General features: G+C 38.1%; 4 protein-coding genes across 17 annotated transcripts in view; 2 read left to right on the top strand and 2 right to left on the bottom strand.

The window, feature by feature from the left end:
* plekha7a (pleckstrin homology domain containing, family A member 7a) overlaps nt 1–6,591 on the top strand; it is a 143,629-nt gene extending 137,038 nt beyond the window's left edge. For all 9 annotated transcript variants that reach the window (XM_044357068.1, XM_044357069.1, XM_044357076.1 and 6 more), the window contains 4 exons: nt 2,747–2,920; nt 3,824–3,957; nt 4,361–4,494; nt 6,001–6,591. In XM_044357068.1, coding sequence (XP_044213003.1) covers nt 2,747–2,920; nt 3,824–3,957; nt 4,361–4,494; nt 6,001–6,023 — 465 coding nt within the window. In that variant the 3' untranslated portion in view covers nt 6,024–6,591. The remainder of the gene's footprint in view (nt 1–2,746; nt 2,921–3,823; nt 3,958–4,360; nt 4,495–6,000) is intronic.
* Nucleotides 6,324–14,499, bottom strand: LOC122986018 (NLR family CARD domain-containing protein 3-like). Of its 5 annotated transcripts, none has more exons than XM_044357079.1 (11): nt 14,457–14,499; nt 13,335–13,764; nt 13,009–13,162; nt 12,807–12,914; nt 12,115–12,169; nt 11,688–11,916; nt 9,037–10,861; nt 8,435–8,602; nt 8,142–8,309; nt 7,996–8,042; nt 6,324–7,866 (listed from the first exon to the last, which is right to left on the bottom strand). In XM_044357079.1, exons 3-11 carry the CDS (start codon nt 13,134–13,136, stop codon nt 7,322–7,324), a joined length of 3,273 nt encoding a protein of 1,090 aa, XP_044213014.1. In that variant the 5' UTR covers nt 13,137–13,162; nt 13,335–13,764; nt 14,457–14,499; the 3' UTR covers nt 6,324–7,321. The 5 variants fall into 5 exon arrangements, with proteins under 5 accessions (XP_044213014.1, XP_044213018.1, XP_044213017.1 ...); XM_044357083.1 differs by having other exon boundaries at nt 13,335–13,374; nt 14,457–14,486; XM_044357082.1 differs by lacking the exon at nt 14,457–14,499 and having other exon boundaries at nt 13,335–13,374; nt 13,720–14,450.
* Nucleotides 14,500–15,383: 884 nt separating this feature from the next.
* Nucleotides 15,384–19,833, bottom strand: c7h11orf58 (chromosome 7 C11orf58 homolog). The gene is made up of 5 exons (XM_044357084.1): nt 19,660–19,833; nt 18,103–18,186; nt 17,832–17,892; nt 17,496–17,605; nt 15,384–15,986 (listed from the first exon to the last, which is right to left on the bottom strand). Exons 1-5 carry the CDS (start codon nt 19,711–19,713, stop codon nt 15,780–15,782), a joined length of 516 nt encoding a protein of 171 aa, XP_044213019.1. The 5' UTR covers nt 19,714–19,833; the 3' UTR covers nt 15,384–15,779.
* A 2,534-nt stretch (nt 19,834–22,367) lies between these two features.
* The window catches only part of LOC122985814 (transcription factor SOX-6-like), a 115,155-nt gene continuing 113,989 nt past the window's right edge, over nt 22,368–23,533 (top strand). Inside the window, exon 1 of one of the 2 annotated variants that reach the window (XM_044356755.1) lies at nt 22,368–22,724. The gene's annotated coding sequence lies outside the window, so the exon portion shown is untranslated. The remainder of the gene's footprint in view (nt 22,725–23,533) is intronic. The other variant, XM_044356756.1, reaches the window with a different exon arrangement.

A 23,533-nucleotide genomic window follows, 5' to 3' on the forward strand; every position in this document is an offset into this window, starting at 1 on the left:
CAAGTGCCTTGTTTTGCCGACGATCCTTTTGCCTTTGTCCCCAATTTACCTCCAACATTCATGTCAATCGTGATTCGTCTAAAAGCACGCGTCTCCAATACAGAATCATACAAAAGATGCAAGAGATAGCTTTAAGATTGCTTTCCTGTGTAATAGCACAATGAAATCAGGAAGATGTGGAGACTCTGCTGGTTTTTAACCCCCTAAAGGAATACTTTGACATTTGACATTAAGACAAAAATGCTAGCTTACGGCTAGTTGTGCCCCTTGGTTTCAGTGAGGAATAGTAAACATTAACTAAAGCTAACATTACTGGGTGAAAAAAATATAAAATGTCAAAGTCTTCCGTTGAAATAACACGACGCATAATAACAATCAGATTAGTATCATGATTACAGACTAACACGCACTCCTAACCAGACTGCTGTGAGATCTGCCTGTAATCAGACTTCATTTCCCATAGATATTTGAAGTGTAATTTCCCTGTAACAGTGAGCAATACCTAGTTAATCATCTTATGCCACTACTATTCACCTCTTTTTAGTGCATATAGCCATAAATGCCAGAGCATATTTTTATTTTCTCTACTCCACCAGCATAAAACATGTTTACACCATTTTATATTTGAATTAACATCTTCATTAATGCAGCCTTTTCTTGTACGGACTATAAGATTATTTTTACTGTTTTGACAGTGGTTGATAACTACATTGCCACAATTAAAGTTGGAAAGAGAAGTTTTACTCGTATCTGAGTTTAAGTGGCCTATGCTGTGCTGGTTTATGCATCATAAATATACATGACAGGTTCAAGCAACTGGGCTGAAATGCAATAATACAAAAAAAATGTATAAATATATAAAGATTAAAATAAGTATGAGCAAGGAGTGGACAACTGTGTCATGGGAAATCAGTGTGGGAAGTAGGAAAGGGACAATATGGATTATGTACAGTGGCAATAATTGACTTACTTTGCCTTATGGAAAACTGATTTTCCAGCAACTCCTTATTTATTATTGTTTCTATACTTTCTTTAATTAATCATTATGTCATTAAAATAATGCCCATCACCATTTCTAAGATGATGACTTCAAATGACATGTTTTGTCCGACCAACAGTCCAAAACTCAGTCATGAAATTTACAGTGATAGAAAACAGAAAAGCAGCCAAAACTGCAAGTATTTAGATAATTTACCAATTAATTATCAAAACTGTGATCAGTTAATTATTTCAGGACTAAACAGGTTGCCAATGTTTTTGAAAATTCAAAATGTTCGTGTCATACTCCAGTTCTGGTTCTCCATGGCACTGCTGTTCGCTTCTTGTTTTTTCTCACAAGTATTAATCTGGGATGCTTTTCCGCCATATTGCTTTTATCCTTCCACAGCTACATACAGTATATCAGATCAAAGAGAAAATAGTTACAGGAGGTTGCTCAGTTGAAGAGTAGAAATATAGTAGAGAACTTAGAGAAGTGAACTGCTAATCACCACCTAATTCTGTGTAATTGAGAAGCAACACACAACTCTTCTCCCTTTTCTTTTCTATCATGTAGAGATTTGCACTCCACAATAAAGAGTTTCTTGCTTCTGAACCTCCTCTTGGCTTTGTTCTTCCTAATCTGGCGGGGGTTTGATGAATCTGTGTCTGCATGGTTTTCACTCTTCCCTCTCTCTCTCTGTCCCCTTTGTGTGCGATTGATTCTCCTGAGCACAACAAGGCATGGGATGTAGTGTTTCTCAGAGCATGTGAATACACCAACAGATCAGACCCTGCTGCAGGCTACTGGAGTGGAATGGATGCATGCATGGCTTTGATGCTCCTTGGATGATTACTCACAAGTACCCCTCACCACACACACAAATACACACGAACATGTCAGAGAATAAAAATCAAAGTATTCCTATAAATGCAAATGTGTTGGTGAACATCGGAGGGAAGGATGTGGTATGTTTGAAATTACAGCTTCCAGAAGCACAGACTAATCATCTGCCTGGGTCGATTCTGTGGTAATGATACTAAACATCATCATCATCAAATCCCTGGATGGACTTCTTGCTATAAATATTTCTGGTTGCACAAACATCTCATAATTGTTTCCCTCTCAGTTCAGTGTTTGTCTCCCTCTACCTGAGGCACGACTCACTGCAGTGACATTACACATTTAGCTAGAGAACCTAATCCTCTATGTAGCATGTTTATACACCAACATATGTATTATAGAAATTATTCAGATTTCTTGGTATGATTATTCTAAACTAGTGGGATGATGGTTGATCAGTGTTAGTTTTAAGATTTCCCTTTAAAGCCATTGCTTCTGGTCACAAAAATTGTCAGTATCTGTCCCCTTTGCCCTTCCTGGCAATGCTAAATGTGTTTTTCACTTTATTGAAGAGTATAAACATGACAGTCATTTTAAATCCCACTTTACTAATCTACAGAAACACCGCTAGCCATAGTGAGAAAATCAGTACTGTTGTAACTTGGTACTGTAAAGTGATCTAGCAGATATCCTGGGAAATCAGTCCTTGTGGCACAAAGTCCAAAAAGAAAGCTAGACACTGTTGGAGCCAAATTTTCTGCATAAAAATTTGGTTAATTTATGATGATACAGCTCAAAATGTATTTTTAATTAATATTAAACATGGAAAACCTTTTTAAATATATATCCAGAAAAACTGTTCTTTGATGATTTTTTCACAGTCCTCTGATTAGCTTTGTAATCCTGACTCCTGCCCCTTCCCAGGTGTTTGATTGGCAGGAGGAGCGACTCGGGGCAGAGGGTCAGAGCGATGAAGGTTGGAACCAAGTGAAAGAGAGAGGGAGAATCCAGTCAGATGAATGGGTGACAGTATCCGCCTCACACATACGAGAGGTGGATGTGGAGCCTCTGGACTATGACCTGGATATCAGCCGAGAGGTAGACGCACACATCTGTTTAATCTGTCCTCAGTCATGAAATAAGTCATGATATAAGTGGCAGCTTCAGCCTGCTGGTTTTTAGAAGGAGTCAGTCAGTGAAGATTCAATCAGATGTTGATTCTCTACTAGCTCCAAATCTGCACTTTACAGTTGCTCTAGAACATCATTCACAATCTCACAAAAGTGCATTCTGCTCCCCACTTACAGTCTATTTTGTCAGGTTTAGGATGTGAATCATTTTTTAATTAACTGACCCTCATGAAAGAGATGTGGTCTACATAAAAAAAAAAAAAAATTATACTGAGTTTTGCATGTTTTCAAGAGCAGCTTGCATTGTTTTGTTGATCTGCAACCTTTTCCATGTCATAGTTGCAGTACAGGCAGAACTTTTTAATATATTACTCTCACTAAAAGTTTACATGGTTCATTTTACAGTTTGCTTTTATAAGGTCAGTGTAATTTATCTGAAACCCATTAAAAGTTTTCAGAATTATTGGTTAGATACTGTATGAAGTGAATGGAGAAAAATAGTCAGTGTCACATTATTCCTGATGCTCAACATGAAGGGATTTCTAATTTCAAGAAACCTGTCCTAGTGCACATTTCTTCTTGACTTGATTCACCATCACTTATGCTAGGTTTCTTTAGGTTTTAACTCCTCTGTATTAATGTAGCAATAATATATAATACCCATAAAAATAACAACACATAACATCCAATAAACTAGCCTTAGTTTACTAGATGTCAAACTACATACATGATTCACAAACTACCGAACTTTTGCATGAAAATTGTATTTGACCAGTCAGACTATTTGCTTTAAACCTCCTGTTGCACTGTAATAATAAATCAGAAAAAGCTGTTTACTCATCAGTCCATCATGACTGTTCCACCCTTGCAGCTGTCCAAACCTCAGAAAGTTCCCATCCCAGAGCGCTATGTGGAATCTGACCCTGAGGAGCCTCTGAGTCCAGAGGAACTGGAGGAACGCAGCCGCAGGACTGAGCGCATCAAAAACCTTCTGGCCAAATCCAGGTAGACAGCACTTCAACTGTGATACTTCACAGTTGGGTTTATACAAAGGAAATTACATATAGGCTAATGTGTTTCAGCTCTTTGACAGATAGACAAATATGCTGATGTATGTATACAGTAAGTTCAAAATGTCTGCCATTGGTATTCCATCTATTGTTGGTTAAATTAAAATCTACAAGACTGTCAGAGACATAATCATTGTGCAATAATGAAACTTTATAGCAATATATTAATTCAAAGGCCATTAAATGTGAAGGAAATGTACCCGTTACTTCAAAATAAGGACTCCTAGACTGACTGAATATCATGCTTACCAGTTGCTTTTTAGTTTAAAACAAGTCGTGCCATTCAAGAATACACTGGTTTATAGTCCTCTGTGTGTGTGTGTGTGTCCTTTCCACAGTGTTCAGAACATTCAGCCGTCTGCACCGCTGGACTTCAGTGAGCTGGACTCAGCTCTACAGCGGCAGGAGAAGATCATGAATGTGTCTCATGCGCTGGCTTCAGAGGCCTCGCGCAAGAGCAAACTCGTCGCAGGTGGGTGCATTCACACAAATTTACAATCATACAGACTTTTATATTACAGCATTCTGAGAGCCTTCATCAACATAATGCATCCACTGTTCCTTAACCCTTAGCATCAACCATCACAGTTACAGCACGTCTTCCCTAAGCCCTTATACTTCAATCAAAAAAATCCTAATCATTACACTAAGACTAAGTCATCGCTCTAATAGCCCCACAGACCAGCCAAAAATGTTCTCACTTAATATAACTTTCCTGATTCTTATGGTTTAAACCTCAAGTTATTTCTCACAAAGGTAGAAGTACAACAACACAAACACAAAGTAAATCTAGAAACAAACACAAACAAGGGGTACCACTGAGGTAGCCTACTGCTGGCATATTAATAAATCTGCAGTCAAAGTTTACTCTTATTCTGCAACCTATTCACATCGCACTGTGGAGCAGTGGTGGACATTTAGTGTGACTCATCCAAGACTATCCAACTGGCAACATGTGATTTATCATTGTCCCTGGTGTGCAGGGACTGAGTGGCTGGAGAGTCGGTGAAATGTCTGGTCCAGGTATACCCGCCATTCCCCTTTCGGTTGGTGTGGATTCATTGTATTCTATGTCTCAATATTTGCTGTTTTGGTTTGGTGGAGGATGTACACAGATTGGGGACAAAAGGTACTCAAACAAACTTTTTTTCTTTTAAAATGTCAATACGTTGTCATTTTTTGTGTCCTGACATAATGTGACCTAACATTTTCTGATTAATTTTATTTTGGTCACATACATTTGGAACAGAAAAAGTAGATTCATATGTGAAAACAAAACAACTTTCTAAAAAATAACATCATACCTTACTTTTGGCTGAACACTTTATAGTTTTGAGTAGGAACGCCTTCCTTATTTCTATCACGTCCCTGAAAAAAATCTGTGTGCAGTCTGGTTTGTGTGATTTTGGTGATACTCTTGCCAAAGAGCTGCAGGTTTCTTCTCAGCTGTTGCTTTGGTCAATGTGGCTCCGATATCATAAGGACTACTTTGGTGAAATATGGTGGCGTTCTATGGGCAAGGGGTGTTTTGGTGTGTGTTGTGTGTGTGTTTTTATATATAAGATGAAAAAAAACACTGGATTGAACTGCAGGATTAATGACATTTATATGACACATACACAGTGGTTTGTGCGACTCCTGCATTATTCAGGAACAAAGCATTTTACTGCTACAAAGCGGTCCAGATCCCCTAGGTCTAACTGGTGTGGTAAATGACATTTTCTTTGTTTTATTGTCAGTTAAAAATATACATTATAGTTGCAAATATTAAATGACCCATGTCCTATCTAGGTATCAGGTTTGCCAAACTAAAAACTATAACTAGAAGGGGCATTTTCTCCTGGAAGCAATTTGTCCTTGTGAAATCTACTAGAAATTAAAGTCCTATTAAAATCAGATTCTAATGCAAATTAAATATTTAATTTCTTCGACTCCAAGAAGAAATACTGATGTCATCCTTGTGTTTTCCTCCCCTCAGCCAAAGCTGCTGCAGAGCACTGACCCACAGGAATGACCAGCACCACAAACCTGAGGACCTTCTTTGTGGAGGGGAAGGATCTAATCATTTTTGAGCAGTTGCCAACTAAATGATTCACTTGTAACAAATTCCTTTTATACGAGTGGGAACAAGATACACGTTTCTAAAAGAGTGTTGATTCATAGTTTTGAAATAGAATCCAGTTTTTACTGCTTCTGCACTTACATTGCACAGTTAAGTAATAATTTATAACACGAGTGAATTGCTTTTATCTGCAAATTATCTGTTCTGCAGTTTGGTCTGGATTTTTTTGAGTCAATAAGAGAAGAGTGGAATGAAAGTCAAAGCCAATATGCTAGATTACAGTGTGCAGGTTTTGACATGAATCATTTATTTATTTTTTTTTTTGAGTGACATGCTTGTTGACCAATTTCTACTTTACTTTTTTTCTCATGTAATTCAACACTGTCACCCAATGATCACAGTCCTATCAACCAGTAAAAAATGCATTAGAATATAATGTGCAAACAATATAGTTCAAACACATGAAAATGTGCAGTCATTACAGAAAATAAATGCAAGATAAAACAAGCTAATTGTTTGGTGTCTGTGTCCTAATACATTATAGTTATACACAAAACATACAGTTAATCTGATACTTGCATTCTTTCGTCCTAACATAAAGTTGAGATGCAGTTTTATCTTTGTATTATTTTTTATCATCTGTTCTGTTCTGTACAGATAAAAAACAGACAATTTTCCTGGGAAGATATTCAAACTGCCAGAACACACAATGACATATACATATAAACAATAAATAAAAGTCTTATAACAATGTCCACTCACTTGTTTTTCTCAAACTTTTAACCTTAACACATGACCTTGGAGTTTGCCCAGTTGGCAACTGTGTGTACCAATAGTGACTCCAGATAGTGTGTTCCTGATATGCTATTCAGGATCCAAATGAAATAATTAGCAATTCCCACTTCCTACCAATATGTGACTCCTAACTCCTTATGCATGGGTGTCTTTTGCAGGTTGTTTAACCCTAACCCTAGAGGACAAGGTAAGGAACTTGGATGTCCCTAAAGAGCAAAGGTAACTAGGTGACTACACATTTCAGCATGCAGATGAGAAGCAGCCTAGAGTTCTGATAGAAATCCGTGACTTGATGGGCACAGTTACTGTAGTTGATAGGAATTTACTATTGATATAATTTGAAATAGCATGTCAGAAACAAGGCCATCTGAAATCCCTTTATTTTCAGCCTTTATTTCTTCTATGTACATGTTTTATGAACATATACATTGAATATGGGTATTTATGGGTACTCTGGCTGGCACAGAGTTAATGAAGTATCATCATATCCCAGTCTGAAGCCTGCATAAAGCTGCTCTGAGAATTTAGCATGGAAGGTATGCAGGTGAGTCATGGTGTTTGATGATATGGCGTAGAAGGACAGAGTGCCAGCTGACCAGTCCAAAAACACTCCAACCTTTTTGGAGTCGAAGAATGGGACAGATATGCTTGCATCACTCTTCTTGTACCAGGCAGTGTATTTTCCTTGACAGTAGCGCAGACTCCAGGACTGGTCATTGTAGCCTAGGACACAATCATTACCTTTTGCTTTCCTGCTGATTCCTTTATAAGCCACTCCTATACCTGTCCATTCTCCAGTCCACTCGGCTTCCCAGTAGCAACGAGAAGAAAGACCCTCTTTACATAGCACTTGCCCCCAGTCTGTAAATCTCTCAGGGCTGTCAGGATATGGCTGAGCTGTTTTCATTCGTGTCATTTTTTTGTTGTCTTCAGAAAAAGACAGCAGTGAATGGGCCGTGCTCAGATCCATGGTAAGCTCACATGCATCTGATGAAACATAAACAATATAAGATATTCAAACCAGGTGCTTGTACACTGTATTTAAGGATGAATGTGGCTTTGACTGTCTGTGTTAAGGAAATAGTCATTGATTTCTTTGGGAAAGCACAAACTTACATTTCTTCAGAGCTGATTTCAAGTAACACTCAGCATTGCCGTTCAAGCTAGGAAAAGTCAAAGAGAGGTTATTTGCAATGTCTTTAGAATCTGCTAAAGCCAAAAAAGACAAAACTTGTGACTTTAACTTTAACTCAATGTTTTACCTGACAGTGAGGTGTTCAATGTCCTTCTGTACAGAGGTCAGCAGCTCCATTCCCAGTTGCCCCGGATGATTATAACTCAGATCCAGCTCCTTCAAGTGGGTGGGGTTGGACCTCAGAGCTTCAGCCAAAAATCCACAGCCAATCTCTGTGATTCCACAGAATGGTAGACTGAAATTAAAGGGAGAAAAATAAAATGTAATTCACAGAATGTAATACAGAATTGTATTCACTGAATATAAGTTAGGACTGGATATGTGTATAGTTTAGATAGCCTGCTGCAGCACTTCACAGACCTCAGTTTTTCTAGTTGACATGCTGGACTGGCCAGTCCAGCAGACAGCAGTTCCACCCCTGAGTCTTTCAGGTCATTATCACTTAGATCCAGCTCTTTCAGACATGAATTGCTTAGAACAGCTGCAAGTGCTTCACAGCATTTCTCTTCCAGGTTGCATTCTTTAAGCCTACGAGAATTTAAAAAAACAACAATTAAGTCATGTGTGAATTTGTTAACTGTTTAATTTCAAGAAATAATAACCATAAAAATGAGTCGTTTAGCAGCAAGATCTGCAGCCTCCACAGTATTTTTATATTGCGTTTCTCTAGTTCAAATTTCACAGAAAATCTGCAGAACTGCTTTACGACACAAAACTTTAAGAGCAAGAATGTCTCACAGCAGAAAATGTTGAATGAGTGAATAATGGATTTTGCACTTCACACTTGTTTTATATTTTGAGATGATGCACATGGCACCTTTACAATGTGATATGACTGTACAATATGACCTAATTTGTGCATTAAAAAAAGACTTGTAAGAAGTTTATAAAAAACAAAAATTTTAACATTACATAAAATGGTTGTGATAGGTGCAGAGGATAATGTTTTTTTCTGTACTCACAAGGCTACTCTGGATTCTTTGATCACTGGTAACAGTCTCAGAAGACCCTCCTCTGATCTTGAATATTTCCTCAGATCAAACTCATCCAACTCGTCTGTGTTCAGCAACATGAAGACCAGAGCAGACCACTGTAAAGGTGACAGCTCGGTCTCTGACAACCTGCTGGAACTCAGGTAGTTTTGGATCTCCTCCAAAAGAGACTGATCATTTAGCTCACTGAGACAGTGGAAGAGGTTGATGCATCTTTCTGGAGACAGATTTTGCCTGATCTTCTCCTTGATGTACTCAACGATTTCCTCATTTCTTAGTGAACTGCCCTTCATTGTGGTCAGTACGCTCTTCAACAAAGTCTGATTAGATGTCTGTGAGAGGCCAAGAAGGAAACGTAGAAAAAGATCTAGGTGTCCGTTCTCACTCTGCAAGGCCTTATCCACTGCACTGCTTAGGAGACTGGTTATGTCACTGGGAGCCTCCTGGGCGGTGATGGTTTGTTGTGGTTCCAGCAAGTTCTGATTGTTGCAGATGAATGTGTGCAAAACGTGCATTGCCGCAAAAAACTCCTGTATGCTGAGATGCACAAAGCAGTAGACCCTCTCCAGATGAAATCCGACATCATTCTCTGAGATCTGAGTGAAGATTCCTGAATATATCGCAGTATCATTGACGTTGATATTGTACTCATTCAGTTCATTCTCATAGAAGATCATGTTGCCTTTCATCAGGTGCTCAAAGGCCAGTTTTCCAAGCTTCAAGATCATCTCTTCATCCATGTTGACCTGGGACTGAGTTTCAGATGCCTCCTGTCCTGCTGAGTACTTGTGAGTTTTGATCAACGAGTTGTACACCAGAAAGTGTGTGTACATCTGTGTCAGAGTCTTGGGCATCTCTCCTCTGTCCCCGTCCTCCTCTACTCTCTTCATTTCTGCTTCTTCTAAAATCTTCTGCAGAACGGTGACAGATATCCAGCTGAAGACTGGTATGTGACACATGATATGGAGGCTCCTGGTTGACTTAACATGTGAGATGACTTTACTGGCCATGTTTTGATCAGAGATTTTTTTCCTGAAGTACTCTTCCTTCTGGGGGTTGTTGAACCCTCGAATCTCTGTCACACGATCAACAAGATCAACTGGAATACGATTTGCAGCTGCAGGTCTGGAGGTGATCCAGATGTGTGCAGAGGGCAGCAGGTTCCCCTTGATGAGGTTTGTCAGCAGTTCATCCACTGAAGCTGGCTCTGAGATGCTGCAGCAGGTCTCATTGTGGGCAAAGTCCAGGGGGAGCCGGCACTCATCCAACCCATCAAATATCAGCACAAGCTTGTACTTGCCAAAATTTGAAATCCCTGATTCTTTTGCCTCTGCAAGAAAATGATGAAGAAGCTGTATCAGCGTGCACTGTCTGTCCCTCATCAGATTCAGCTCCCGAAATGGCAGATTAATTAGGAGTTGGATATCCTGGTTAACCCTTCCCTCTGCCCATTCCAGATTAAACTTCTGTACAGAGATAGTTTTTCCAATACCAGAAATTCCTTTAGTCAGCACGGTTCTGATGAATCTGTCTTGTCCGAGGAGGGGCTCAAAGATGTCTTCACATTTGATTGGCTTCTCTTCTGTTGCTTGTCTTCTGGTTGCAGCTTCAATCTGCCTGACCTCATGTTCATCATTAATGGCTCCGCTGGCTCCCTCCGTGATGTAGAGCTCGGTGTACACCTTGTTGAGAAGTGTCCGGTTTCCTTGCTGTGGCACTCCCTCGTATATGTATTCATACTTTTTCAATTTCTGTCTGAGTTTGCGTTGGCAGACATCAAGTTCACCATAAATGTCTAGTTGCACAAATAAAACAAAGACAATAATGTTATGCATTATTGCATTAATTTCATTGCTGAAACGAAAAATGACCTTGTAGCCCCAGAAATTGATTTGGCAGTAAGAAGCTATATGAATATATTTTTGATCCCTCATCAGCATTTTGGGGGAACACAAAATACATTGATTTTCTTAAAGATCCCCTTCAGCCATGTTTTAAGATGTATATAAAATACTCTACTCTGAATAATGATTTGTGTCAAATGTGTTGTTTTTTTCCCCACAAAAACAGTTCAATTATTTTGTTAAAATCCTTGAAATGACATCTACTCCTTATCCCTCATTAAAAATCCCAAAATCTGTAAATTTGCAAATATTTTTCATTTCAAAAGTTTTAAGTCCCCCTCCTCTCAAAAATATGTTTTTATTCTTGTTCCTGCAGTTGGATGTTTGAGCAGACTGATTTATGTGCAGTTTGACACTAGGGGGAAAGTTTCGCTGTTCTCATTGAAAATCTGTAAGGGGTGGGTCTATGAGCCCAATTTGTGACATTACAAATGGTCACAAATTGCATTATATACTTTTAGGACTTGAATGGAAATCTGATCACATTTTAGGTCATGTTTCTGCAGAAATAGAACAAATTCTAAAGGGTTCACAAACTTTCAAGCAGCACTATACATCATTCTGCACAGAGAAGACCATCCAACTGAAGTTACAATAAGCAAAACACATTTTTGAGTGGAGGGGGACTTTAAATTTTGGAATTAAATTGATTAAATATGAAATAAGAAAATAGTACAATATCTCAGATATTTTCATTCTCCTACTCTTGGTACTTACGTTTCTCCAGTTGGTTAGCAAGCTCTCTTTGGCCTATGTCCTTTAAGACATGTAGTGTTATCTTCAGAGCCCCCTCACTGGCACTGCTGTCTTCCTGTTTATCTTCAGTAGTCAATCTGTCCTTATCCTGGTTTTCACTCTCAGAAGATTGTGACAGGTGTGGAAAGAGCATCCTTTTATACTTTCTAAGCTCTCTCTGCCAAATGAGTGTGCCACAAACTTCCACCAACTGTAATGGAGAAAGTGGAATTAATAAAGCTTTTATACTGTAGGTTCACATCAAAGACAGAAGATATAAACTCAACAACAATTTCATTGCTTAAAACAAGATACACTACAATGCTATTGTTATTTTATGCACATGAAGATGCCATGTAGTTTATTTTAGCTTTCATGGTTTAAGTACAGACATTAGAGAAAAACCCACCTTGAATATGGCATTGGCATCCATTTCTGTTGATTCTGAACAGTCGTGTGGGTCTCTTGAGATAAATATTGAGAATAATGTTATTTTAAGAGGAATCAAGTCTGTTGGAATTCAGCCAGTTTTAATAGAAAATAGCCATTGACTGATTGATGCAACATTCAAATACAAAGAGTGCTTCAGTATGCCTGATGATTTGTAAATATATCTTGTGGTGGCTTAAATACAATGACCTTGGGTCTTGTTTAAAGCACCAATGTAAAGTTTTAACACAACAATGTAAGAATTATTTACACCGAAGATAGTTCTCACAAGTTGTCTCTGCTGAGGTTAGGATAATCCCTTACTGAATTTTCACTTTCCATTCACACAGAGTTGAGGGCAAGCAAGTATGGCTCCCCAAATTGAAGTTACAGGAGTTGCTCCTATGTTGTTATTTTTAACTTAAATGTTAAGACACTGTGTTTACACAGTGCTTTGTCTTGCAGAGAAAAATATGAACCAGTATGAATGACTGCTCTACCAGTTTTGAAAGAGAGCAAAGAAAAAGCACAATTTCACTGACTGAGACCGATATCTATCTTTTAATCTCACTCAGAAAGCAAATATCAATCCCCAAAATGTTGGACCAACCTGAAAATTCAACCCTGGAGTCACATCACTACAGACATATACCCAGAATAGATTAAATTTACCTATCAGCATCTTCCTTGTTGAAGTCAGGACAACCTTTCATGGAGGCATCACTTTTCATAGACACACAGGATGAGGCAGGTAGGTCTGATTTCTCAGATGTAATTGAACTGCAAAGAAAGATACATCAAGGTCATTGAGATTTATTCTCGTTGGACCATGGATGTTCACATTAGTTTTCATGATAATCCATTCAGTGGTTACCTATCAGCTGCTTCTTTGCAGAAGTCATGACGACCCTTCATGGAAGCATCACTTTTCATAAACCTGCAGGATGAGCCAGGCAGTTGTGGCTGTTCAGGATACTTTTCAGTTTTTTCGGCAGCGTCCATTTTGGAGGAAACACCCAATTTCTCTCCTTAAGAGACAAGTTACATTTTGTACAGTGGTTAAACTCTGGACTCCATTTACATTTAAATTTGCTCAGTATGTAGGAAATTTTCTTTTTTTTCACACAACTATAATTATCACATTACAGGCTGTATTATAGAGAAATCTGAATTGATGTAAATATTAATGATTCAGCTCACCTAGCCACAAAACTGATTCTTTGACAGTCAGATTCTACATCTGGAGAAAGAAATGAATGTCTTTGAGAAACATGTATTTGATGATTAGTGTAGAATACATTAGAAATATATAATTTAAAACGATATTATTAATGATTATGACTGATGTCACTTGTGTGACTCATCAGTCACTACAAGAGCAGAAAACTAACAGTACTGACCTGCTGCAGGTCAAAATATCCCCAGAACCTTCTGGAGTTCACATCCTGACAAACATGATCAACCTACATGTAGTGACCCCTCTGCCGATCAAAAAAGGCCACAACGGTTGCTGATTGATTTTTTGACGCTTGCAAAAATGACTAAATGTCCACTGTTTCCAATACAAAGGTGATTTATTACTTACAGTCCGTGGGTTTCCAAAAATACACACAGAGTACATCCACTGTTCCTGTTGTAAGTCCATTACCCAAACACAGACAAAAGAAAGAAAGAATTTACCGCACGGTCAAAAACTGTTTGCTTCTCCCAATTAGCAACACCTTTGTCAGATAACACCTGATGACGTCAAACTCTGCCTGATTGACAGCGGCCCTGCTCCCCGCAAATTGCGGGAGGTTTACCAACAAAACATTAACAAAAATGGCTCTTACGTTATAAGATCCTAATGTTATTAAAAGGTATACTTCAAAGCATAAAACCTAACACACCTTAAACTTGAATAAAAGGATCTCTTAGCAGAGCTGCGACATGGTTGGTTTCGTTTCTTTTCATGTTTTAAAATTCTCACTGATTAGCAGAAGGCCTACACTTTTGTCCACACAAAGTTAATCTGATCTGGGACCTGCACTACGAAGCAAGTTCAACATGCCCAGTATATCTTTTCGTTATCTGGCTTCACCGAGCCTAACATCGGCCGTACAGATAATCAGTACTACGAAGCTGGTTATCAACTAACTCAGTCAAACTCCATCGATCCTCTGAAGTTAACTTGCACAAACCAAAAAAAAAAAACAAACAAACAAACCTAAAGTTGATCTATACAGCAAACTACTTTAAAATTAAGCCTACCAAGATAATCTTAAACATTCTACTCCATTTAATGAACAACTTCTTTATGCAAAAACATAAACGTCGTCTTACCCGAGCGTTGCGCAGTTTTAGTATTTCGCCTGTAACGGATGCGTTTTTTTCCGCATTTAACCATCCCCGGATGTACAGGAATGTGACACATTGTGTCTCAAAGATGTTTACTTAACAATGTTATACAATGGTTTAAGAGAACTTCATCACCAACAAACTGGTTTGCAACCCCTGCAGAAAAAGTTAATAAGAGATGAAAAACCTGTTTATTTTTTTAAGTCGAGCTTTTAGTAAATGCAACGTTTAAGTGATGAGGATAATAATAGAATTAAAAGTCTTCATAGGAAACCTGTAAGAAGACAATTATAAAACTGACACAGATAATAAAAAATATATTTTAACGAGTCTTTTTTTTTTTTTTTTTTTTTTAAAGAAATGCAACCTTAAAATAATTTCTGATCCCGATCTTTAGATAAACCCTCATTTGATATCATTATATAGTGGACTTACATACTCAGCACTTGTCACTGGGCTGAAATGTGCCTGTTTTGCAGCACCACTCATGTTGCATTCACATACGAGCATCCATGTATAAGTTTCCGAGTAAGATATCGCACCATCTTATTGACTAAAATGTACAAAATCAATTTACCGACCTGGGCTTTAATGCATTTTAAAGGTTATCTTTTAATTTGCTTCATTTCATTCCATTCATAGCAATATTCTGGTCACTTTACACCCCCTGGTGGTCACAATTCATACCTGCAAAACAAACTGATTCCTCTACACAGAATTATCTTTTTAGTGCAGAAATATTGCATTTAACACTTGTGACAAAAGCTTTAATACATTGTCTTGCACTCTAATAGTTTCAATAAATATTTGACCCTGGAGGAAAATTCAGCCATCTGTCAATGAGTTTTCCTGCAAAAACATGCTCCATGGAAACCCTCTCCTTCGTCCGAGAGATGTTAAGAACACCAAGCGTTACAACTGTGACACTTCCTTTTATTGGTTTTCCATCAAGAAATCACAAAATCCACAATGTGTACCAATCATGCGGAATGGCAAGCAATCCTGCTTCATTAAACACAATTCAAGGCAAATGCAGTGACTGTTAAAATGTTCAAACAAAATAAAAACTGGACCGTTTGCCATCTTAACATAATGTAACACCACACAACCAAAAGCAGACTTGATTCTTTGACAACATGTACACCAGGACGTACATGTTGAAACACCGAGGAAGTGTTGAAAACCCATTTCTACACAGTAAAAAGGACTGCAATGATGTGGGGTCTTACCTATAGGTAAACAAATGATGTCAAAATGTACAAATTTGAGATTACAAAAACTAATTCCTCCCTGCCCACCCCCTCTGCCCTACGCGGACTTCACAAAAGCCATTTTGTATCCGTGTTTCCGTTCTTCATTCTGACTGTCTGAGCTGGGCTTGGCCTGAGCTGAGGTCTGTTCATCGGTGTGTTCTTCTTTGTCCTGGGCGTCTGTGGGCTCTTCTTCACTGGTGGACTTCTCTGGCTCAGTTGCTTTTGTCTGGCTCTCCAGTGGTGGAGAGGGATCTGGCTCTGGCTGTGGTTAAGAAAACAAAAAGATGATTAAGATTTTTTACGTCTCTTGTGACAACAAAATATCGTAAAAACATGATGTATAAATAATATTTGCTCTCTTTTAACTCTGTTTTTGGTCTTTATCAACTAATCACTAACTGTTTATTTGCCAGTTGATGCCGAGCAGGTGGTGTACAGTGGGTTTTTAGAGTTTTTTCTCTGAAAACAGCTGCCTGCTGTGGCTGAAAACGACACAACAAGTGCAGTGAGAGTGAACCAAAATTGTAAAGTTGCAGCCTGGACAGCTAAACAGCTGAAACTCGCTGTTCTTGCTCTGCAGTTTGACTTAAGTAGGACAACATGAAAGGGCATTTCCAGACTCTGTTGCTTCTGTAAACAAATTATTTCTGGCTGAGACACAATAAAACCTCAGACGTTGCTCAGATGAAGAAATGTAAGTTTACATTCCATTACTTTCACCTGTTACAGGCACAGGAAGAGAACAAAAACCTTGGAGTGTGAGAGGATAAGAGAGGAAGAAGAAGCAGACTCTGGCTCCAGGGAAAGGCAGGGACTCTTTATAAATCAATAGGAATTCTTGTGTGATTACTTTTAATGCATTACAGAAATCCCCAAGAATATTTGTCCTATTAAAAGTAATAAGACATATGCTAACATACACAATATATAGTGTTATAGTATATGTATAGGGTTTAAGTCATAGTGTTCAGCTGTGCAGCCTTTAAACGGTTTCACAGCTCATCTATGAGGGGTTTAAATGAACAAAAGACTTGCAACAGATAAAAAGATATTTGTTGGTTTGAGTAAAAATTAATTTTAAGTATTCAAGTATTAGATTTCACAGGCTCAAGAAAGAAATAATTATGTTTCATATGATAATAACATGATTGGAGTCATCATTTTCCTTTTTGTTTTCTTTGACATAAGGAAGAAAAAGTTAGTTACCTGTTTTCTAAATATTTCTTTTCTTAGAATATCCAGCTGATTGGTTGCAAAGTGCAGGAACCACCTGTATACTATGTGACTGTGATATATTATCATATAATTGCTTCATGCAGTTCACTATTTTGAACATTGGATGTTGTCTCCTCATAGGTTACCATAGCATATTTAGGTAGGAGCTATCATTCAGGGAGTACGTGGTGCTTGTTGGAGGGGCAGGCACCATCTTACTTGAGGTATAGGTACCTTCATGTGTTGGGAAACAAATTAAGAATTATTGTTGTACACTTCACTCTTTCTCTCATCGATATTGAAAAGCATTTCATGGTGAGCAATAAATACACTGAACAAATTTAAAGATGACATATGGGTGGACATTGTTTCACTTGAACACTAGAGCAAAAGCAAGTTCATAAAACTTTAACAGCAGTAAATATGTAAGGTTTTAATTTCTGCAAAAATTAAGAATGAGAGATCTGTAATTTCCATAGTTTTCATAAGTCTATATAGATATATTCAATACTCCTGAGTCTATGTCCTCCCTTCTGGCCCTGGATGACCCCCTCACCTCACTGAAACCCAGGCCACAGTGTCTCCGGTTCCTGCCTGACAGCTTCCCGTCCATGCCCTGCTGGTACTGCATCTCCAGCTGCTCGTTAATCTTCCTGTCTTCCTGCCCTGCAGAGGAGACATCAGTCACAGCAAGCACACCCAGCCATTACAGGCCTATCCATGCATGGATAGATCTGTGCGGCGGATGTGTAGTGGGGAAAGCCAGGTTAATTGCATTGGGGCATAAGGATGAGGCAGCATGACTGAGTGGCATGGGACAGTAGTTTGTAAGTGGTTTATGACAGCAGAACAAACACGGCATTTTTTAGTAAAGATACATGAAGAAGCTTACCACTGCGGAAGTGGGATGTCGACTTGTGGTCGCCGATGACGAGGCGTCCAGTATGTTCTTTCTGGAAAACAGAAACACAAATCTCAGTTTTCATCATTTGTCACAACTTCTCCAAAGGTTATACAGTGAAAGTGAAAAGCTAAACAAAGAGACTCATAACATCATCTTTATAAAATCTGTTATTTTTGATATTTTTTTATCTTTCTCTACTATGCACTACACTTCATAATAAAGTGAACTGAACATAATCTGATCCACAAACTAAACAAACCTTGCCGGCGCCCATCAAACGTAAAAACTTCTGCTTCCTCTCGTTGCTCCCCAGATCAGCTGATGCCCACTGAGTAGACCCGTCCTGCCATAGCAAAGTACTGTTATTATTACCAGGACTCATACACAGTAAAAGCAGATTCCCATCAAACACATAATGATCAGGCGACGGTTTTACGACAGCAGCAACAATTAGTCCATTTATTGGTTAGTCGATCGACAGAAAAATAATCTGTTACTATTTTGATAATCAGTTAATCAATTTTTACCAGCAAAAATACCATCAATTCTCTAGTTCAAAGTTCTTCAATGAGAGAATTTGCTGTTTTCTTTTGACATCAATAACAGTCAACTGAATATCCTAAAATTCTTCCTGTTGGTTGGACAAAACAAGCAAATTGAACGCATCATCATAGGCTCTAAGAAATGTTATACAGCATTATTTCACTGTTTTTTTTTTTAAACATTTCACAAACCAAACAATTAATCAAATAGCTGAGAAAAATAATCAGCAGATGTATAGATAATGAAAACAATCATTAGTTGCAGCCCTAGTTTTTACATAACAGTGGAGGCTGTTTCTAACCAACAGTGTCCAACCATCAGCTGTCCTTGTCCCTTCTAACTGCTCATACAGTCTGTTCACAGCCACAAAGGAAGGATCTGTGGTTTTTCTTGTCTGGAGGCAAGTTTGATGCACATATTCAAATGTTGGGATTATGTCAGTCTAATTGTGAGAATTGTGTGAGTATACATAAACATAGCCTAGACAGGCATAAAGGATCAGAAAACTAACAGAGAAAGAATACCATTTAAAGTTCATAAAAGGCTGATTGACTGTTTACAGTCAGTATTTACTTGAGTAAAGGATCAGCAATGTAAAAATACTCCATTACAAGCCAAAAAAATTGGAAAACACTGGTTTTATCTTTAATAATGTGTTGTATTTTAAAAGCTTGTTATATTATCCATTGTGTCAAATCTTCATCTGAAAAGTAACTAAAGCTGTCAAATAAATGTAGTGGAGTAGAAAGTACTATATTTGCCTCTGAAATGTAACTTAGAAGAGTGGAAGTATAAAGTAGTATAAAATGGAAATACTTCAGTGTAGTACTCGGGTAAATGTTCTAACACTGGACTAACTTCAAATTCATGTGTGAGGATAAGGTAATTTATTGTGCAGGTACAATGTAGTGCTGCATATAATTATTTTAATTAACCACTGATGATTATTATAAATTCAACGGAATACTGTACAGCCTTTAATCCATACAAAAACACAATACAAAAACAGTGATAGACATAGTTTTGATTAGATAACCCCAAACTCGTGTACCTTATATTAATCCGACACATACTGTGTATTGTGCAATAAAGTTTTTAATCAGCCTAAAAAAGGAGGGCAAACTTTGTTCGGACAGCAAACAAAAAACGTGTTCTGATTTCACGATAAGCTAGCCTAAACGTTAGCACACGGGCTAACGCGACGCTAACCTAATTTTAGTCATTCACAGCTTCCATTTACTGAATACATCCAGTAGTTTATCATTCCACTCACTTCACTTGGAGATGCGGGTCGTTTTGTCCCATGTCTGTCCTCTGGAGAACTCATTATATGTGAAAGAATTCGTAAATTCTCAGTAAAATGTCATGCCACCTAGCAATAGCTAGCTAGCTGGGTCTGTCAACAACCCTCCGTGACGCCACTTCCGGTTCCTTCTTCTTCGTCGGTTGCGTTGCTATGGGTTATGTTAACTCTCTGCTGCCGCTCATCGTTGGATTGTGTTACTTCACCCTTAAAACAAGCTAAAACTGAACCAAACCCAAAGAGAGACAGTTACTTGAAAACTGGTTTGTACCGCCGCCACTAGCAGACTTATATAACGTGCTCAATGAGCAAAACATTGTCAATTTAAGATAAATTCGCAAATAGAAGCAGATTAAAGCTAGGGGCTATAATTAGGCCAATTAGACTATGTCCAACTGACCCTGTAAACGTCTAGAGGCGTCTTAAAGGATAGGTTCACAAGTTTCAAGTGTGTCTTAAAACAACAGTCAGGTGTCCATATGAACACTGAAAGAGGATTTCCTCACTGTCATCATTCCTCCTGTTCATACTGGCCATTAAAAGATCCCCTTCAAATGTGCTTTCAATGTAAGTGATGGGGGCCAAAATCCAGTGTGTCCACACAGTCATTTTGTGCAAAATATATATTTAAAGGTTTATCTGAAGCTTATATGAGGCTTCAGCAGTCTGAGTTAATCAAATAAAGTGAATATCTGCCACATTTACAGTCTTTGTAGCATAAAATTCCCTCTCAGTGTTTCCCACCTCAGGAGAAAGTAAAAAGAGGGACCTTAGCACTAAAAAGACTGTAGCATTGAAAGATATTCACTTGATTGGACCGCTGAAGCTTCATATTAGCCTCGGATAACCTTTTTAAAAGATCAAGGAGCAGTGGGATTTGAAAAATCTCCCACATTAAAGTTCCCCCCTCCCCCTCTCAAAATGTGTTTTTCTTATTATTATTACTTATCTTAGATGTTTGGCCTTCACTGTGCAGAATAATGTATGTACACAGTTTCACACTAGAAGGCTGTTCTCACATTCATGTGCTGCTGTGTTTCTCTGTGTTCTCTGAGTTTAAGAGGTATACCTGACATCACAGCTAGTTAGGAAGCCAAACAATTTACAAGTAGGATACATGTTTTATAAAGCAGTTAAACTTTTGAAACGAGTAGTATTTGTCACCTATATTCATTGGTTTTTGGATTTTTCAATGAGGGAGAAGAAGTAATTTGCCATTTTAAGGGTTTAAACAAGGTCATTGAACTTTTTTTAATGGAAAAATCGTATCAGACACACATTATTAGTCAACAAAGAATGTTTGTATGTCTTAAAACATGTCTGGGGCGATCTTTACTCAAAATTTCCATCTCTGAAACAAAGACATTGTTTCTGATGGAACTAAAAACGCACTTGTCATATGCTATAAAGAGTAGATCTGGTCTTAAAATAATGTGTTTCATTTCAACGAGAAATGGAGGAACACAAAGTCAAAAAAATAAATAATGATAATATGCCTAATTAATTCCCTCGTCATTTTGTAATTGTGATAATGACCAGGCGCCATAATTATTTTCCATAAAGCCATCAAATTAGATTTGCATATTTAGAAAGGCTATGGATTTCCACAGGCCGTCACTTTTTGGGTTGATAGACATCTAGCCTACAACAGTAAACCCTAGAATGGATGACCTGCATTAAAAACGCCAAAAGGTGGCGTAAGAGTCAGTGTAATAAGGAAAGAGCCCAGAGGCGCTCACACCTCTTGACAGGACGTTAAAACTTCATTTCACACAATCATCGAGATATTAAACGACATGTGTTTGCTTTTGGGCTTGTATTATCTTTAATGAGATTAACACGGTTTATATAATTATCCAAGCAGAGCCCTGACACTTTCTTATTATATTTTCTCAATAAAATACTTTTTTTTTCCTTTAGAAAAATGAAGAACAAAACAACTTTACAACATCTGCCTTAAACAAAACAGAAGAAGAACCTTCTGAAAGAGAAAGAGATTTATTTTAATCACAAACTTCATCTAAAATTTTAGACTGTAAAAATGTGTTTTTATTGATTAACGAGCGCTGGTGAGATATTTACATTTCTAATTCCTACAGGCTAAATATTAACACGAAGAAAACATTTGCTTTTCTTTAATTTGCATAAACAACACGCTATTTTTTTATCGATAGAAAAAATCATCTGTCTATTTCTGACACACACACACACACATACACACACACACACACACACACACACACACACGCAATAGTGTAAGACAAATTTAGCCACAGTTAAATAAAAATAAAAAAAATATTAGCTTACATTTGCATCCGAACTGGTCACCAGGAGCAGGTGACCAATACAGGCTTCACACACACGGGCGCTTACGCACACACACACACACACACACACACACACACACACACACACACACACACACACACACACACACACACACACACACACAAAGCGAAAAAGGTGTGACAGCGATGAGAGGAAAAGTTGAACTGTGTTATATTTTAATGAACAATACACACAAAGAAAGTGACACAGACGCGCGGAGACAGATGACTGAGAGAAAGAGAGAGAGAGAGAGAGAGAGAGAGAGAGAGAGAGAGAGAGAGAGAGAGAGAGAGAGAGAGAGGAAGAGAGAGAGAGAGAGAGAGGAGGGGTTAGGCTGCCTCTGCCTCTTTACCCGACACTGCCCAGCACTCTCACTTAACCTCCACATAGTGCCAGACGGGAAATAACTTAAAATAGTTTTTGAAAAATCCTCCGAATGACAGCTGCTTGAGCGCAGCGTCACTTCTGACTACGACGTCGAAGTGTTTTATTTGTCTGATCTGATCCTCGGCAGAGCGCAAACAGAGGAGTTACTAAAGTCCCCGACATGCCTGAGCGATGGTGACTTTACGCACGGGATTTGAAGGCTGTTTGAACTGACTCCTCTTGTTTGGTCTCAGCGCTGAAACTCTTTATCATCGCCCTGAACTATCTGCAAGTTTGAAAGAAGCTCGCAGCGAAGCGAAGTGCCTGATAAGTGACTACAGGTAAGAAAAGTCCTGTTACACCAGTGTGGACAGCACCGGGATCTGCGCGTCCTAATCTGGGCTGGTTGTTTTGAAAGTCGGTGCGCACCGTTTATCTCTTCTCCATAACAAACAGCGATGACAGCAGCAGATTCAGGCTGCATCAGTGTCTTTAATCCTGCAGTTGGGCCGTGATTAGACTCGGTCGACAAACATGACCTGCGCCAAATAACTACTGATCACAGAATTATTTTTAGAAGAGTTGTGTGTTAAGGTGTCAGAAAACTAGACTGAAATAATCTGTAGAGTCATTTATGAATGGTTTAAAATGGGGCTATGTCACAAAAAGTCATCACAGACAGTTTAAAATAAACCATAACCATTTATAATAACCACTGCAATGAGTTTATTATCAGTTGTTGTTATTTAATAGTTGTGCTCAGACACCATGACACACAAATGATCACAAATACTGTTATTTCCCTTTATAATAACCAATACTAAACTTATAAAAAGCAGACTAAAACTGTATGGTTGTGAGACGAACTTGTAGCTTAACGATATATTTATGAAAACTTTGCAAAAAGTTGTGGTGTTGCAACACTTTCATTCACAGGCGCACCTTAGAGACGGTGATGGGGTGCTGAAAAATAAAATTATGACCTTAAATCTGTCATCATATGTAGATAAAACACACTAATATTACAGAAATCTTGACTTTCAAGTAACTTATGCGTTTGTATCTCCTTTTGCCAGTTTTATACAACTTAGGTTATAAATTTAAAGTCTTCGAGGTAACTTTTATCCAAAAAAATATTTTGCAAGAAAAG

Source organism: Thunnus albacares, chromosome 7, assembly GCF_914725855.1.
Source record: "Thunnus albacares chromosome 7, fThuAlb1.1, whole genome shotgun sequence".
NCBI classification, from domain to species: domain Eukaryota; kingdom Metazoa; phylum Chordata; class Actinopteri; order Scombriformes; family Scombridae; genus Thunnus; species Thunnus albacares.

What these genes read in the sequence shown, in the direction of transcription:
- LOC122986018 (XM_044357079.1), bottom strand. Translation starts at nt 13,136, where the DNA reads ATGGACGCTGCCGAAAAAACTGAAAAGTATCCTGAACAGCCACAACTG. An exon ending in AACAAGGAAGATGCTGATAG is followed by an intron (nt 12,170 to 12,806) that starts GTAAATTTAATC and finishes ATTTATCTCAAG; the next exon opens with AGACCCACACGACTGTTCAG. An exon ending in TGTCAACTAGAAAAACTGAG is followed by an intron (nt 8,310 to 8,434) that starts GTCTGTGAAGTG and finishes CTTTAATTTCAG; the next exon opens with TCTACCATTCTGTGGAATCA.
- c7h11orf58 (XM_044357084.1), bottom strand. Translation starts at nt 19,713, where the DNA reads ATGAGTTCTCCAGAGGACAGACATGGGACAAAACGACCCGCATCTCCA. An exon ending in GTTTGATGGGCGCCGGCAAG is followed by an intron (nt 17,893 to 18,102) that starts GTTTGTTTAGTT and finishes TCTGTTTTCCAG; the next exon opens with AAAGAACATACTGGACGCCT. An exon ending in GACATCCCACTTCCGCAGTG is followed by an intron (nt 17,606 to 17,831) that starts GTAAGCTTCTTC and finishes TCTCCTCTGCAG; the next exon opens with GGCAGGAAGACAGGAAGATT.